Source organism: Populus nigra, chromosome 7 (assembly GCF_951802175.1).
Source record: "Populus nigra chromosome 7, ddPopNigr1.1, whole genome shotgun sequence".
Taxonomy (NCBI): Eukaryota; Viridiplantae; Streptophyta; class Magnoliopsida; order Malpighiales; family Salicaceae; genus Populus; species Populus nigra.
The window spans coordinates 20,425,435-20,442,677 of NC_084858.1; the positions used below are offsets into that span (position 1 = coordinate 20,425,435).

At 35.7% G+C, this 17,243-nt stretch overlaps 2 protein-coding genes across 3 annotated transcripts; both read left to right on the plus strand.

Annotated features, from left to right (window-relative positions):
• Nucleotides 1-1,096: 1,096 nt before the first annotated feature.
• On the plus strand, nt 1,097-3,815 carry LOC133698619 (BTB/POZ domain-containing protein At3g22104-like). The gene is made up of 3 exons (XM_062121612.1): nt 1,097-1,503; nt 2,056-3,156; nt 3,283-3,815. Exons 1-3 carry the CDS (start codon nt 1,441-1,443, stop codon nt 3,727-3,729), a joined length of 1,611 nt encoding a protein of 536 aa, XP_061977596.1. The 5' UTR covers nt 1,097-1,440; the 3' UTR covers nt 3,730-3,815.
• A 6,206-nt stretch (nt 3,816-10,021) lies between these two features.
• On the plus strand, nt 10,022-17,040 carry LOC133698618 (uncharacterized). 2 transcript variants are annotated; one of them, XM_062121611.1, is made up of 3 exons: nt 10,022-10,373; nt 12,445-12,613; nt 12,993-17,040. In XM_062121611.1, the coding sequence occupies exons 2-3, from the start codon at nt 12,499-12,501 to the stop codon at nt 16,769-16,771; spliced, it is 3,894 nt and encodes a 1,297-aa protein (XP_061977595.1). In that variant the 5' UTR covers nt 10,022-10,373; nt 12,445-12,498; the 3' UTR covers nt 16,772-17,040. The 2 variants fall into 2 exon arrangements, with proteins under 2 accessions (XP_061977595.1, XP_061977594.1); XM_062121610.1 differs by lacking the exon at nt 10,022-10,373 and adding an exon at nt 11,443-12,008.
• The last annotated feature ends 203 nt before the right edge of the window (nt 17,041-17,243 follow it).

Consider the following 17,243-nt stretch of genomic DNA (forward strand, 5'->3'; position numbering starts at 1 on the left):
TTTTCTGGATTTTATGTACAGAACTACAGAAAACGTATGTGCTGCGCTTCCAGTTGATTTTATTTATGGATCCCGGTCAGCTGCTTCTTCCATTGTTTTATTCATGTGGGACTCCAGTATCCACTAGAAATGCAGCTCTTGGAGTCAAGCCACTACAAGGATAGGCGGCGCAAGTGACGGAAAAAGGCGAAGGTGATTAGGTCGAGTAGAATTTATCACATGAGAATTCAAAATAAAAATAACACCATGAACCATGAGGAAAGTCAGACTCAGGAAAACAAAAAAAAACAAAGAAAACTACCTTGGGTTTCGAGCTTCTCCAAGTGCGTGGTCATCCCCACCGATCCACCATGCCATTAGCAAAACTTTGACAATGTCAAGTGCCAATCACTGGTCCTCTATATTTGTTGCTTGATGCAATGCAAGTAGAGCATCCTATGAGTATGGATTTAATGTGTGTAAGTCTGTGTATCTCGAGTCCAGTTAAATTCTTATGAAAAATAAATTTGGAGAGTAGTTTCTTGAGCAGAAGCCTTGGCTCCTTCTTCGGTCCGCCACTGTTTAAATAATTCCTCAAGTTTTTTTTAATAAAAAAATAGGTAAATAAACAAAAATATCATAATGCCATGAAAAATAGTAAATCTTTTATCTTACACAGTTGTATCGAATTACCAAATATATAGTTGTGAGACCCGATTAGAGTTTAACTCAAAAAAAAAATAGTTGAGATTATTAGATTAAAATATATAATTGAGATTATCTAAGTTAAACTTGAATCAATTATTTTTTATTAAAATAATATCATTTTATATTTTTAATTTTTTTAGAAGTTGACCTGTACGAATTTAATCAATCAACATGTTAGATGTACTGAGTTTATCAATACTTTTTTATAATTTAAATTAAAATAGGTTAAGGTTAAATTTTAAATCATAAATTTTTCGATTCAATGCATAAAATAAAGTTACTACCAAGCATAAATCACAAAGCTCGAAGCTACAAAATGAAGATATTTCATGTCATGTCTTAAAATGAAGTTGACACAAAACAAGATGACAATGGTCACTACAGTAATGAAAGCTTGTCGCCATGGCGTATGCAAAGTTGTGAGAGCTTTTATAGCGAACTAGATAGTTCATTGTTCCCATTTTCTTGCAAATTGTCTGTTGTCTCCTCCAAGTCTTGGTTGATTTTCTTCTTTTTTTGAAAGTGCCTCGTTGCGTCTTATAAAAACATTGTCTCTGTGCACTTTGACCAAGCAACATCAGATTCAAAGGCACCACTTTTTACTTTTCCTCTTTCCCTTCTCCGAGAATGAGCTCTTCATAATCATAATCATATCTCAATTATCATTTTTGGATTAAGCTGAAAAGTCCCTCCTTTTCAATTGCATGGCAGTCTGATTTGAGAGGGTTCCTGTTTTTTTTTTTTTGGCCAACAATGGAAGTTTGCTACATTCTTGAAGTTGATGTCAATGGAGAAGAAATTTTCATAGTGGACAAGGTAAGAACACTCCGCTTTGCTTTACCTTGCCTTGCCTACCTTTCGCGTCTATAACGGTCTCTCTATCCATATTCGTGGTGGTTTCTGCACTGAGTTTTCTACTAATTCTTATGCTCAATAAATATCTCTGCTGCCTGCCTGCCTCTCGTCTATCTAATCTAAAACCACTGTCCGATGGTGCGGGGCTTTTCATCATATTTCATGTTTCCATTAATTGTTATTTTCACCCAAGCTTTTGTTCTTTTCCACAAATTGTAATGGGGTCTTCACCATTTAATGCCGACAGCAACAATGTCCTCGAGTAGTGTTTCACTGTTCTGTTTGATGCATTTAATGCCTTTCTCTTGTCGGTAGTTGTTTGGGATTAGAAGGATCCAATGAACAAGGTGTTTTTTTGTCAAGTTTTCTAGTTTTTTTGCCTACTTTGGTCCTGGAAAGTTTCATTGACTTGTTGTTGCTTTGTTTTCAACTTTCCGTTTCTCATTTTGTTGCAGGAATTTGGTAAATGTTCTGTTTTAACCATGTGGTCATATTGTGTGTAATTTTTTGCAGAAAACTCTTTCATCTTTCTCAGATAGGCTCAGCAAATTATTTGGTGATTTGACTGATGGTTCAAGAAAATTGAAAGTAATATTTGACAACTTTCCAGGAGGTGCATATGGTTTTGAGCTCATGGCAAGGTTTTGCTACAACAATGGCACCATTGAGATAACTCCTTCTAACATTGTGCTGCTAAACCATGCTGCTCATTACATGGAGATGGGCAGTAATAGCTCAGCAAAGCTTAATCTAGTAGATCAGACTGAGAAATTTCTTGAAGGGATCAACTACTGGACTTGGTCTGAGCTCCTACAAGCCCTTAAACTGTGCCAAGATTTACTTCCTACTATAAATTCTTCATTTTTGCTTGATAAAGTCTTGGATTGCCTTGTGAGGCTTACTTTACCAACTATGGCAAGCCCATTTACATGTTCTTCAGACAATTCCAGTTTTCAGTTCTCATGTGATACAAGCAGCACCTGTAGTATGAGAAACAACTGGTCTCAAACAACTTGGTGGTTCGAAGATCTTTTGGTTTTGAATGTTAATTCATTTGACAAAGTAATCAGGATGATGATGTCCCAGAAACTAGATCACGCTACCATTTTTAAGTTCATCGTTTTTCACCTAAAATCGATATATTTCAGTGTCACAGCATCTGAGAAGTGCAAAATCACAGAGCTTGCAATCAATCTGCTTTCACTGCTTGATAGGAGCTCTCTTTCTTGCAGAGGCTTATTTGATATTCTACTAGCAGTCTCAAGGTTGAAAAATATAAGCAAGTTTTATGCACTCAAGTTAGAGCATCTGGTTGGTTCAATGCTAGATCAAGCAACTTTGGATCATCTACTTGTTCCATCTCCACACAGGAACCATCATGTTTATGATGTGAATTTAGTTTTGAGGCTTTCAAAAGCATTTTTCCTTGAAGGTTCAACGATGTCTCAAAATCAATTAAGGAAGGTTGCTAGCTTGATGGATTCGTACCTTATAGAAGTAGCTCCAGATATCCTTCTGAAACCTTCCAAGTTTGCAGCACTGATAATGGTTCTGCCAGATTCTGCTAGAGAATTTAGTGACAGACTCTATCAAGCCATTGACATGTATCTCCAGGTATGCTAGTTAACTTATGGCATTTAAAAAGCAAAAAAGCATAAAGATATCTAAATTTTGTCTGAGCCAATCTATGTGTTTTCTTTTCAAATTTGGAATGCTTGGAATGACTTTGGCTCAACACAGGTCCATGTTCAATTATGTGAAGAGATAAAGATGAGACTATGTTCTTTTGTCAACCATGATAAGCTCTCGGCAGAAGCTTCCAAACACCTTGCTCAAAACTCAAACTTTCCACCAAGATCAACACTCAAAAGTTTCATTACTCAGAAATCCAAGCTCAATAGCTTAATCCATAATCACTTATCTCATTTCAAAGTCTCAAGCCAATCGAAGTTTCATAGCAATGCCATGGAAGAACAAGAGGGCTTTGATCAAATCCTTATTTATGCAAGAAAGCATGGACATTCAAAGGAGATTGACAATCTTGAAACCAGATTGCAAGGAATGCAGAAAAAGGTGACAGAATTGGAGAAAGTTTGTACAATGACGCATTCGGAGATGTCAAGTGTGACAAAATCAAGATTGCATGGCCCTGGAAAGGCTAGATCATTGCCGAAACTTTGTTCATGAAAGGAATTAGGCCTCAAGATTCTTGTGATTTTCACAGTATGCCTTGGCTAATTGTGTATATAGTATGAAAATTGGATTGATGTAAACATGGCAATTCTTTCTTTCTTTCTTTCACTCTAGCAAAGCTCGGTGCAGGGCACATATTTAGCAGAGTGGGAGTGAATTGAACTGCATTAGGACAGCACAATCCTCCTACAAGACTTTGGCATCACCACCACTAAGAAAATGTTGCAGGGAATTTATCAAAACATGTAAGCACTGTCATTTTCCACTGGCCTACTTGGAATTTGATCTTTTGGCATCCTCGAAGTGAAAGTGAGGAAAATGTTCAATTCTAATTGCACCTTAATCTATACTTTTGATTTGTTTTCTAAAGCACTTCTTTGAAATCAAGCAAACTTGAAGGTCTTGAACCCATCCAACTTAAAGCAAATACCAGTGCTATTTCATAGTAATGCCAGGCATGGGCCATCATGCTAGAAAGTAACTCGAGATATGCTTGTCCTTTGGATAATATAATGCTACTCGAATCATTAACATGCCACATAGTTTATTAGAATGGCAACAAACCACAATATTAAGTTCCTCACACGAGAGGTAAATAAGGTGGTATCTAACTGTTTAAGGCGCAAAAAACAGGGAATAAGAAGAAGAAGAAAGTCGCTGAAGCATAGATATTAAACTCGGGACTCCGAGTCTCGTATTAGCAAACTAGAACTTGATTTGACTTTGAACTATTTTGAACATTGATCATGTTAAATTTGGGTGATCTATTGGATTAATCCGTGACCAGTTTACCTAATTAAACTTGATTGTTAAAACAATATATTCTTGAACAAAATCTAGCCTAAACACATTTGTTCAGGCCGTGAAGAATCCAACATTCTATCAATCAACACCAGCCACCCTCATCTCTATCAACGCCGGCCACTCACCACCCATGTCTCCACTGAGCACCAGCAGCAGTAGCAGCCAAGCTCACAGTGGAAAGAGAAGCCGGGAGAGAAGGAGAAGGCCAAAACCAAACAAAATATAAGAGATGATCATGACTCTTGAATAGTTTAAAAATTGTGATTTTTGTGAGCCTATCCTATCAAACAGAGATCTGGCGCCACCAGCTTCAAACCAAACAAAGTGTGGAATAATGGTCATGATGGTTTAATACATCGTACATTAAAGATTCAATGTTCATATCATAGTTATGTGAAACAAGGTTAATACCCTTTTTGTAGGTTATTGAACAAACCAAGATGATGGAGGCATCCATGTCCTTTCCTTGACAAAGAATCAATGGCTGTTTCTAAAGAATAGTGAGAGTGGACTGCAACAGCGACCTATGCGGCTTATAGCATGCGAGTTGCGGGGCTCACTACTCAAACAAAAATCTTGAGAGCCCCGGAGAAACACGACAGATTAATTTATGGAGTTCCAAAAACCAAGGCATGGTGTTTTACCATGCCATACATTTTTGTTCTTGTATAAGACAAATGTAAAAACAAATATGTCCCATGCTTTTATTTATATAGAGCTCCATTACAATTACAGTACTACCCCCATTTTTTTTTTAAAAAAAAAAAACCTTCCTTTCTGCTTTTTATTTCTCATTTTGTTGTTGGTTTGAATTTAAGAATTTTTTTTTTTAATGTATCTGTTCAAGAATGGTTGATCAATATTTAGTTCTATCATATCTATTTAAAATCTGACTTGAAAAGGAATTAATCTTGATACTTCACGGCGACTCAATAATATTTTGACCCTTAAAATAAATTGTAATTTCTTTAGTATAATGAGATTGTTATTTTTAATAATAATAATAATAATAATAATAATGAACAATGAGCAAGTGCACTTGATTGGAAAAAAAAAAAAAAGGAAGAATGAGCGAGTGCTGAAGTTAGAGGGGTAGTAAATTTAGGAAAAACAATGGAGTGTTGGACGTCCTTTTTTTTTTTATGCACATTAAATGCAAGTTGAACTATAGATGCTTCTCTCCTACCATCGGAGCTTCATGGACCAACATTCTTGATATCACCATTGCAATATATATGTAGCATAAAACAGGGGTTCACAGGGGGGGGGGGGGGGGACATCTTTGAAGATGGTAATTCTTCACTTTTCAGCTTTCCAATTTGTTTGAACCAAGGAGCCATTTATGTTCCCTTCTTGTATGCTGAACTGTCCAATTTGTTCCCTTCTTTTATTTTGAAACTATTCATTGTGTTCAATGCATAAAGGATCATCGATAAATAATGTTAGTCGATATTTTTTCAAGAATGCCCATTGAGCATGGTAGCCCGAGCCCAACACCCAAGAAGCCTAGGCTACTGCCCAAGCCTAATTCTTTATAAGACATAGGCTAGGGCAAGAAGTCTGAGTCTATGCAGGGTGTACGCCCAGCGTGAACGTTACATGTCCCGTGGATTTAGGCTCGGTAGCGCGCTCGATCCCAACATGCTAGGGTTCAGGCAACGCGCTTGAACCCATTTCTCATCTCTAATGGGCCCGAGCCCAACACTCACTAGAGATTTTTTTCAGGACCCCACGCGGGTCCTTCAATATTTTATAATGACCCAATACATATTATTTTGAGTTTTTTAGTATAATATAACTTCATGCTAATGATGCCAAGTTCGAGAGATAAAAGGAAAGAAAACCTACTAAGACTGTTAGAGTGACAAAGCCATTAGAAAAACCTATTACAATATCACTTGTAGAATCAGCTCCATTGAAACTAAGAGACAAACAAACTTATGTAGAGGTTTTCGAAGAAAATTTTAATTGTGATCAAAGGTATGTGTGTGCAATTTTCTTAGATGATACAAAAGAGTGGCTAAATTGCAGTTTGGTTGGAGATATTTTGAAGGGAGTGAATTATGTTACCTTGGCAAAAGACTTAACCAATTATGGTTTATCTTTTCTCAAACTAGGTTTTCTTAGGGCATCAAGGGCTATTTTGACTTTTAATGGCATTAGATCTATAAGATACTCTTTAGGCTACATGAAGTCTATCTTGTCGTTGTTTCTCTTATGATGTCAAGCCTCGGAGTACATCAAATAATGTTGTTGACTATTTTTATTGGATTGAGATTGCTAGTTCACTCTTATCGGCATGGACAAAGGAAAAGTTTCAAGCTATTATAGCTTTTCATGATTGAGTGATTGGTGTGGATAATTTTACAAGTTCTTTTGAGAATTTATCTAAGGCAAAAATTTTAATTAGCACTTCTCATAATAAAACTTCCATAAAGGATATTATTTTTACACATAACCGGAATAGCTATGAAGTTACTATTTCTGGGAAGACATTGAAGGGTTTTAGATGTTATTCATACCATGAAAACTTCTCCCTTTACCAAGTTTGATGGTGGTGATGTGCTTTTCACATCAGATATAATAGGGACAAACAAAGATGATTATACCTATGGCATGGAGAAAACTAAAACTAATTCAGATTACATTAAAGATATATCACTTTTTTTTAATGAGTGTGAAGTGAGATTGAAGTCTATAAGTATAATGGGATTTGATTTTGATTTTCAAAATCATTCTATTAATTATTTGTTTTGGGAGATCTAGGAGGTAATCGAGAATTTTTATTTGGTTATAAATTCAAATCAAACTGGGTTTTTGAGAGACTTTGTATCTGGTAGTTAAAATAAACTGTAGATACCTCTGCAAATGACAAACTAGTTCCTTCTGAAATTGGTGGTGTACTAAGAGATCACGGGGATGGTTTTCTTTGTATTTTCTCATATTCTACGAGTATTAAGGAGTCTAATGTAATTGAGATTTTAATATTTCAAAAGCTCTTCAATTGGATATTGATTATTGTTACACTTCTTTTAAAGACGGATTGTAGAGTTTGATTTATACAATGCCTATACTTGGATTAATTCAGAAATATCATGCAACCATGATGCTTTAACATTTTAATGATATTTTAAATGCATGTAGGATGCTTTCTTCTATGAATTTTACATAAGTTCACATAAAAAAATAATGTAGCGAAACACTTGGTTAGGTAGGGAGTTAATAGGAAAGCTAATTTAGTAGTATGGTTATAGTTTTATAACATCTTTGGTTATGTTTTGGCCCGACGAGTTTGTTGCACGTGCCTGTGTTGAGGTTAATTGTCGTTTGTTTTTTACAGTTGCCACCTAGTATTTAGTTCAGGGTCACTAGGAGATCCGAGTTTACTGGTCTTGTCAAAGATTTGAGAGTAAAGAATTAGTTATGGCTAAAAAATATATTAGCACCCTAAAACACCCTACTCGAAGTAAGATGCTCTGTGATTTAAATGTAGTTTAAAAGTTTTGATGGATGTCTTGTTAACGACTTATTAAAAAGCAAAAGTTCTCCTTAATAAGTAGATTATTATTAGATTTTAACATTGATGTAAAAATAAATAAAAAAATCTTTATCTTATCATGTAAAAATAATCTAACTATTATAACATTATAAAAATAAATGAAAGCACCATTTTATTTAATACCAAAAACACTTCTTCTATATAAGTCTGAATATTAAAAAAAAATAATTTTTAGTATTTTCTAAAATATAAATTAAATTCTTATAATTTTAATAAATTTGTTATTAATTCATCAAATCCTAAAATATATACAAAAACATATTTTAGATATGATTTTTGATATTTTATATACGAAAATATATTCTAGAATTTTCATGTAAAACACGATATGATTTTTGATATTTTTTAGAAAGATCTAGCCTTATACAAACTAAAACATTTAATTTTTTTTTGGATTTTCGATTTTAACATTAAAAAACATACATAAAGAATACAGACACATTCTCTTTTTATTATAATTTACTCCCATACCCATAATTACAAGTTTATAATGTCACAAAAATTTAAAATGCTAACAATAATTTAAATACACATTCCAGCCAACATGTAAAAATTACAAAATGGACCTTCCAAAGGTCAAAAATCATTGGAAAAAGTTGCTTGAACTCGGGAACAATGATGGAAATTTCCGGGTGTCAGGAACAGTGGGGGCGCGTGGTTTCACGCGCCGCCGCTAGAAAAAAAACACAAGCAGTTGATTTTAATCCTTTTTAGATTTGTTTAATTTTTTGCCTTCTCTCTTCCTCGGTTCGTTTTGTTTTTCTTCTTCTGTAGGTGGCAGATCTGGTGGTTGGGTAGCTAATGGTTGAACGAGGAAGGTGATGGATCTGCCGGTGTTTGAAGGCTTTGGTGTGGAGAAGAAGTGAGTGTTGGGCAGCGACTGGTTGAGATGGAGACCTGGTTCGGTCAGCGGGGAGAGGTTGGTACGGGTCTTGGAGAACTGGTTTGGGTTTGGTCGAGACAGGAAGAAGAGAGGAAGACAGATATGGGGAAGAGAGGCCAAGTGGTGGTCTGTCGGTGTTTGCCAGGAGAGGGAGGCCGATGGGTCAGCTGGGAGAGGGGAAGATGACGGGAAGAGGTTTGGCTGGTTTTGAGAGATTGGGGAAGCTCGGTGAAGAAGAAGAAAAGGGAAAAAGCTGGGAGCGGGGGCCAGTTTTTGGTTTGCTTTTGGCAGATGGAGGAGAGAGTGAGGCGGCTAGTGGTGAAGAGAACGGTGAGGGGCTCTTTGGTTTGTGAGGAAGAAGAAAGTTTAGTAACGGCTGGGAGAGGAAGCCGAAAATTCAAAAGCAATAGGAGGGGCGACAGCTTTCTGTGCAGAGAAGATAGATTTAGGTTTTTTTTAGGGTTTTTGTGGTATCCTTTTTTGACTTCCCATATTGCTTCCCCTCAATTCTTTTTAAAAATCTTTTTTTTTTCGTGTGCTGTGGATATTTTTTTATAAGTAAGTGATTTTATCCTTAAATATATTGATTTTTTAATTTATTTATTTTTAAAAATTTTAATTTTTTTTTAAAAACAAGTAATATTAATATTAACTCAATAAAATAAATTAATTATTTTAAAAATTAACGTGTTAAAGGTCAATCATATTTAAAAATTTTTTGAAAATTAATTTTTTTTAAAACAATGTTGAAAATACTAAAAATAATATAAATATATTATAAACATATTTTTTTTGTTTTTATTGTTTTTATATTTTTTTAATTTATCAAATTAACTTTTAACATATTAATTTTTAAAATTATTAATTTTTAAAATTGAGTCGACATTAATATTATTTGTTTTTTAAAAAAATTTAAAATACAAAAAAAAATTAAAATTTTAAAAAAAAAAAGTTAAGAAAACCAAAATATTTAGAGAAAAAGTCACTTTATGTCTACAACACACATAATAAAAGAAAATTTAAAAAAGAATTTAGAAAACTATTAGAACCACAAAAAAACCCTAAACTTAAATTTTCTTCTGCCCCAGCTGCTGCTCTCCCTCTCCTGACCGACCCATCTTCCCTTTTCAGCCAACCACAAACCCACGGTCCCCTCTCTCAGCTGATCCCCCATCCCCACCATCATCTCCCAAAACCAGAGCCTCACTTTTCCCTCCTTCACCGTTTCCCCGTGCCATTCCCAAAACCAAACCAGAGCCCCTCTATTTCCCTCGTCAGCATAAGCTTTAAAAAATGGTTTGTGGGGAAGAAGAAAGGTGAGTATCGATTGGGAGAGGAAGCCGAAAATTTAAAAGCAAAAGCAAGGGGGTGCCATTTTTCTGTGTGAAGAAGGTAGATTTAGGTTTCTTGCAGGGTTTTTTCTGGTTCCTATTTTACTTTCTATATTGCTCACCCTTAATTCTTTTCAAATAAATTTCTCTGTTTTGCATGCGTTGTAGACATATATTTATAAATAAAGTTATTTTATTTTCAAATACATTGGTCCTCAACTTCGGGTTTTTTTTTATAAATTTTAATTTTATTTATTTTTTTTTTGTGTTTTAAATTTTTTTAAAAATAAACAATATTAATGTCGTCTCAATTAAAAAATTATTAAGATTTTAAAAATTAACGTGTTAGAAGTGGAACGCTTTTAAAAAATCTTTAAAAATTAAATTTTTTTAAGATAACGCTGAAAATATTAAAAAAATATAAATATATTATGAAAGTATTTTTTTTTTAGTTTTTGTTGTTTTTTTGTTATTTTTTAGATTTTTTAAAAAATTTATTAAATCAACTTCTAGCATATTAATTTTTAAAATTATTAATTTTTTTTCATTAAGACAAAGAACAAATTTTTGAAAAGAATTTAGAGGAAGCTATAAGGGAACCATAAAATACCCTAAACCTAAATTTTCTTTTGCCTTAGAGTGTGTTTGGTATTGCGGTAGCTGTTGTGGTTGTGGTTTGAAAAAAATTATTTTAAAAAAAGTACTTTTAATTGAGGTTGGTTTGAAAAAATAGGTGTTTGGTTAAAACTGTGGTTGAAATTGAGGTTAAAGAAAAAGTAGTTTGATGTGTTTAATTAAGAATGCTTTTGAAATTGAGATTATAAAATAATTTTAAAAAATATATATTAATATTGATAGTTTTTAATTTAAATATTGTAGATTTAACTATTTACTATTATATCATGAAATAAATAATACTTTATATAAAATATTTTTTATTGTTGCATTAAATTTTTTAAGAGCACAACAATATAGGTAAAATATAATTAGAAATAAAATTGGGATTGCGATCAAATTCTGCAAATATTACGTCATCAAGCGATCTCCGTTTAATTTATGTAGTGTCATTGAATAATGTTTAACACTATTTTTTTTGAATAAAACACAATTAAAAATAAAAAATATTTTTTTTATTTTATTAGATCAGACCCGGTTCAATGTATTTTTAACGTTGAACCGGACCGGTCGGCCGGGACAATGGATCCATGAAAAAAACCCATGAACAATGGACCTACCTCCACTGTTCATTAAAGAAAACCCATGAACAATGGAGCTAACTCCACTGTTCAAGCGTTTTCCAGCTCAAGAAGCAGCAAATTGCTGCTTCTTGCAAACTTGTGGTTATGCCACAATTAACGGTAGACCCTACTAGTAGAAATCTGCTGTAGGAGCATTACCAAACAAGTGAGTTGTCGTGGTTGCTTCAAACGCAGAAGCAACCACGCAACCAAACACCCAAAAACAGCACATAAATAAGACCCAGATAGCCCTTTTGACCTGTTTCTTCCTTAATGTTTTCTTGGCTATTAACAAGGAAAAGAGGTGGAGATTGATCTGTATTTGTATTTATACTTAAAGAGAGATGTTGGAGAAGATTAGATTACCAGCAAGGCCATCATTGAGAGGAAATGATTGGGTAGCTGATGCTTCACATTGTCAGGGATGCTCTTCTCAGTTCACTTTCATCAATCGCAAGGTGTTTTTTTTTTTATAATTATTATTAAAGTCAAAATTGAACCTTTTCAATCTTTTTTTTATCTTTTCTTCAATACCCATGTCACAAAATGTCTTCTTTCAGTTCTCTCCTTGTATAATCGCTTGATCATGATTTGTTCATTCTTTGATTTCTATGTTATGATAATCACTTATAGCTTAGTTAGGAATATTTGGATCATAAGTTGAAGTTATTCATAATTATTAGACTTGTGCTTGTTGTAGATATCAACTGTCATAAGTTTTAGCTTTTGATTTAATTTTGTGTGTTAAAAATCTATAATAAGTTTATTATTGGTTCTTAGTATCATGCAAGCTTGTTTATCAGATTTTATAATGAGATGACTGTTGATTTCCATATGGGTTTTTATCTTGCCTAGACTTTATGAAATATTGATTATGTGTAATTGGATTTGCAGCATTATTGCCGAAGATGTGGAGGTTTGTTTTGTGGCAATTGTACTCAGCAAAGAATGGTTTTGCGAGGTCAAGGTGATTCTTCTGTGCGTATTTGTGATCCTTGTAAAAAGTTAGAAGAGGCTGCACGTTTTGAGACGCGGTACGGACACAAGAATAGAGCTGGGAAAGGTATTTTTTAGTTTTTGATTATGATCATTGATGTTTCTTGCATTACATAGCTCATTTATGTACTGTTTTACTCATTGCATCACTGCTAAATTCTCTGTCCTTCTAGTTCTTCATTCATTCAATATATCTAAGGATTGTTGTTTGGCTACTCAAGTTTGTAGAAAGGTTACTTTTAGTCCCCTTTGTTCTTTCCCTGGCTTAATAATCACTTTGGAAAATCTGTTGGTTTGTGTTGAAGTTCATTTCTCTAGCTCATGAAATGATGTTTGGACATGCAAATGCACACTGTCTGATGTTCATGAATATGTGCACAGTGAGATATAATGCATTTTCTTTTTAAATGGTACCTTTGTCTAAACCTAGATGGATTTTTGTGTAGGAAGTTCAAGAATGATGCCAAAGAACGAGGATGAAATTTTGAATGAGATTCTAGGCAATGATAGAAAGGAATCTTCTTCATCAGGACGACAGTCGAACACTGACATGTTTTCTAGCATTCAAAGGGCAAGTAGCTGTGCTTCCTACTCAAATACTCAACAAGTTGATGCTCTAGATGGGGGAGAAATACATAGAAGTCATTCTATGGATGAGCGCAATCATGTATATAGTGAGGTGGGATCAACCACCCCTGAGGAATTACATCAACAAGCTTTGGATGAAAAGAAGAGGTATAAAATTTTGAAAGCTGAGGGGAAGTCTGAGGAGGCCTTGAAAGCCTTTAAGAGAGGAAAGGAGCTTGAGAGGCAGGCTGATACTTTGGAATTGTCTACTAGAAAAAATCGTCGGAAGGTTTTGTCTTCTAGCAACACAGTTGAGATTCAGAATGAAGATGGCCCCAAAGAATCTGTCAGAAAAAGTAAACGCCTTGCTCAAGTCAATGAAAAGGACAGCTTTACTGATGAACTCAGAGAACTAGGGTGGTCTGATATGGATCTCCATGACAGAGACAAAAAACTGTTGAAAATGAGTTTGGAGGGTGAACTGTCTTCTCTTCTTGGAGAAATCTCTGGTAGAACTAATAAGAACACGGGAAGCAGTGGCATTGACAAAACCCAGGTTTTTGAACTTAAAAGAAAGGCGCTAGCTTTGAAACGTGAAGGAAAGCTTGCCGAAGCCAAGGAAGAATTGAAGAAAGCAAAAGTTTTAGAACAGCAGCTTGAAGAACAGGAGTTGTTGGGTGTGAATGAAGATTCTGATGATGAGATATCTGCTTTAATCTCTAGCATGGACAGTGATCAAGAAGACAAACTATTTGCTGAGGATGAGCAGGGTCATGGTTTTGATTTTGATCACCTTGTGGGCACAGCTGATGATCTCCATGTTGATGGTAATTTTGAAGTGACAGATGAGGATCTGGTGGATCCAGAATTAGCTGCTACGCTTAAATCATTAGGCTGGACTGATGATTCTGATACTTTGGAAACCACTGCTACACGGTCTGTCCCAATTGATAGGGAAACTCTACAAAGTGAAATTCTTTCACTGAAAAGAGAAGCACTTAATCACAAACGAGCTGGCAATGTTGTAGAGGCTATGGCTCATCTAAAGAAGGCAAAGTTGCTTGAGAGGGACCTTGAAAGCTTGGGAGGTGAAGTGGGCAGCTTAATTGCACATGATACCACACGAATGATGAAAAGTTCACCTTCCCAAAATACTAATGCAAAGAGCAATGTGAGTTCTAAACCTGCACCAAAAAGTAGATTGATGATTCAGAAAGAGCTCTTGGCTATAAAAAAGAAGGCTCTTGCTTTGAAAAGGGAAGGTAGATTGGATGTGGCAGAGGAAGAGTTGAAGAAAGGCAAGGTTTTTGAACAGCAGCTTGAAGAGATGGACAATGCTTCAAATGTCAAAGGGAAACAGGTGGCTGTTGGGAGTAGGAACCCAGATTTGGAAAATGAACATCCTAGTATTTCTGGAAGTCCAACAATTAGAGAAGGGGAGGAGGATGTAACAGATCAAGATATGCACGACCCAGCATACCTTTCACTCTTAAGGAACTTAGGTTGGAAAGATGATGACAATGAGCATGCAAACTCTCCATTTAACCCTCCTAAGGAAAGTGATAACCTTTCTACTCAAACAATCAATCCTTTAGTCACTCGGTCTACATCCAATATCTCATTGAGGACACCAAGAAGAAGCAAAGGTGAAATACAGAGAGAGCTTTTAGGCCTGAAAAGAAAGGCTCTTACTTTAAGACATGAAGGTAAGATTGACGAGGCAGAGGAAGTGCTTATAGCAGCAAAAGCATTGGAGACCCAGATTGCAGAGATGGAAACACCGAAGAAAGAAATTCAGATTGAGTCTAACAAGCCCAAGGATGAAATTGTCAAACCTGTTAGCAGTGCAGCAGAGGAAGGAGATGTAGATGATATTGCAGAGAAAGATATGCATGACCCATCCCTGCTCTCATTGCTAATGAATTTAGGGTGGAAGGATGATGAAGTTGAAGTTGTAACCATGCAAGCAAAGCCATCTAAACAAGTTTTGGATCATTTGATGCATTCAACTGATCCATCCACAATTCTGCTCTCTTCCAGCATTTCAGCTGCCAGACCAAGAAGCAAAGGTGAAATCCAGAGAGAGCTCTTGGGTTTGAAAAGAAAGGCCCTTTCCCTTAGGCATAATGGAGAAAATCAGGAAGCTGAGGAATTGTTGAAAATGGCCAAGGTACTAGAGTCCCAAATAGATGATCTGGAAGCTCCAAAGAAGGAGCTTTTCCCTGATGCTTCTGAAGACAAAAAATATCAGAGTACTGGATCATTGAATAACCATGTAAAGCAGAATAATGTGAACAACGCAGTGGAAATGATTGAAAAATTGGAGGCAGCAGCAGCAGTGGATCCTAATGAAAAAGTTATCGAGTCATTCACTGGTTTAGGAAGAAATGGAAGTGACAAAACTGCTCCTCCCTCATGGAGTCCTGATATTGTCAATCCAGTGCCTTTTGAGATCAATGAAGACAACCGTCCATCTGTAGGAGAGCTTGATCTATTGGATGAAATGGGATCCTTAAGTAACTCGAGAATAAATCAAGGCACCGAGTTCTTTCCTCCACCTCATCAGTCTATGAATCTGATGGATTTGCTTACTGGTGATGATTGGAGTAGTCCTCAAATACCAGCCAGAAAATTTGAAGATAAAGTCGATTTTGGTTCTGATATATCCTGCCTGCCTGAGCCTCATGTTCATGTTGGCTCCTTGAGAAGTGGGCTTGAAAATCTCAGAAGCAAGGACAGAGAAGCCAATTCTATTTCTGATGTTTTCCATTTTCCTGATCCCCATGTTCATATGGGTTCCATGATACATGCGCCTATGGATCTTGGAAGCACAGAAAATGTTAGAACTGGAAAGAGAGAAGAAACATTTAATTCAGGCAAGAAGCCCCATGTTGATAAAACAGATTCTGCTCAGGGATTGGCTTCTCAGAACAACAAAAATGCCCTTCAACAAGAAGTTTTGGCTTGTAAGAGGAAGGCAGTTGCGTTAAAGAGAGAAGGGAAATTGGCAGAGGCTCGAGAGGAACTTCGGCAGGCAAAGCTGTTGGAGAAGAGTCTTGAGGTCGAGACCCTTGAGCCTGTAAGTGGTACCCATGATGGGTCAACATCTGTGTCAGATGCTCCCCCTTTTCAACAAAAGGATCCCAGTGCCCCAAAATTTTCTCCAAGACCACTGTCTGGGCGTGATCGATTTAAGTTGCAACAGGAGTCACTGAGCCACAAACGTCAGGCCCTAAAGCTGCGAAGAGAAGGCCAGGTGGAAGAAGCAGAAGCTGAGTTTGAATTGGCGAAGGCTCTGGAAGCCCAGTTGGATGAAATGTCTTCTAATGATTCTGGAAAGTCTTCTGTCAACATAGCAGAACCAGTAGATGATGTAGTTGTTGAAGATCTTCTCGATCCTCAACTTCTATCTGCCTTGAAAGCAATTGGAATTGAAGATAGCAGTATTATATCACAAAGTTTAGAGAGACCAGGGCCTGCAAAAGTTAGTCCTACCAAGAGTGAAAAAAATAGCCAGGAAAGAAATCAGATGGAAGAACGGATCAAGACAGAGAAGGTAAAGGCAGTAAATTTGAAACGTGCAGGGAAGCAAGCTGAAGCTTTGGATGCTCTCCGACGGGCCAAATTATACGAAAAGAAACTAAATTCCTTGGAATGAATTTGATCATTAAGGATGCTTGAGAATCATCCAAGTATGTTTTCAGGAACACATTTGGATTAGAGATAAATAAAGTTCCTTTTCCCACGTTGGATCCGTACGAATTTGTATTATAGAAACTAGAGGGACAGTGTACCTACCACATGAATTTGCATACCTTTATGGTAAGAGAGAGAGTTCTCAAATGGTTCTCAAGCAGGTTCTTCTCTACTGTAATGTATGATTTATTTATTTTAAAAAACGACAACAGTTTGAGCTGTTTGGCTTCATCTCTAGTTGTTTCTATGATTGCATGTTATAATTGCTCAAACGTTGAACAGTATTGCAGATTTGACCATTCTATCACCAGCAACTAATAATTTTTCAATGACAGGTATTCTGGGAAATTTCACAAACTGTTGCCTGACAATGAATTTTGTGAAAAATGAGAAACTTTGTGAAGTCCCCTGGAGATTCTATGAGGACATTTAGA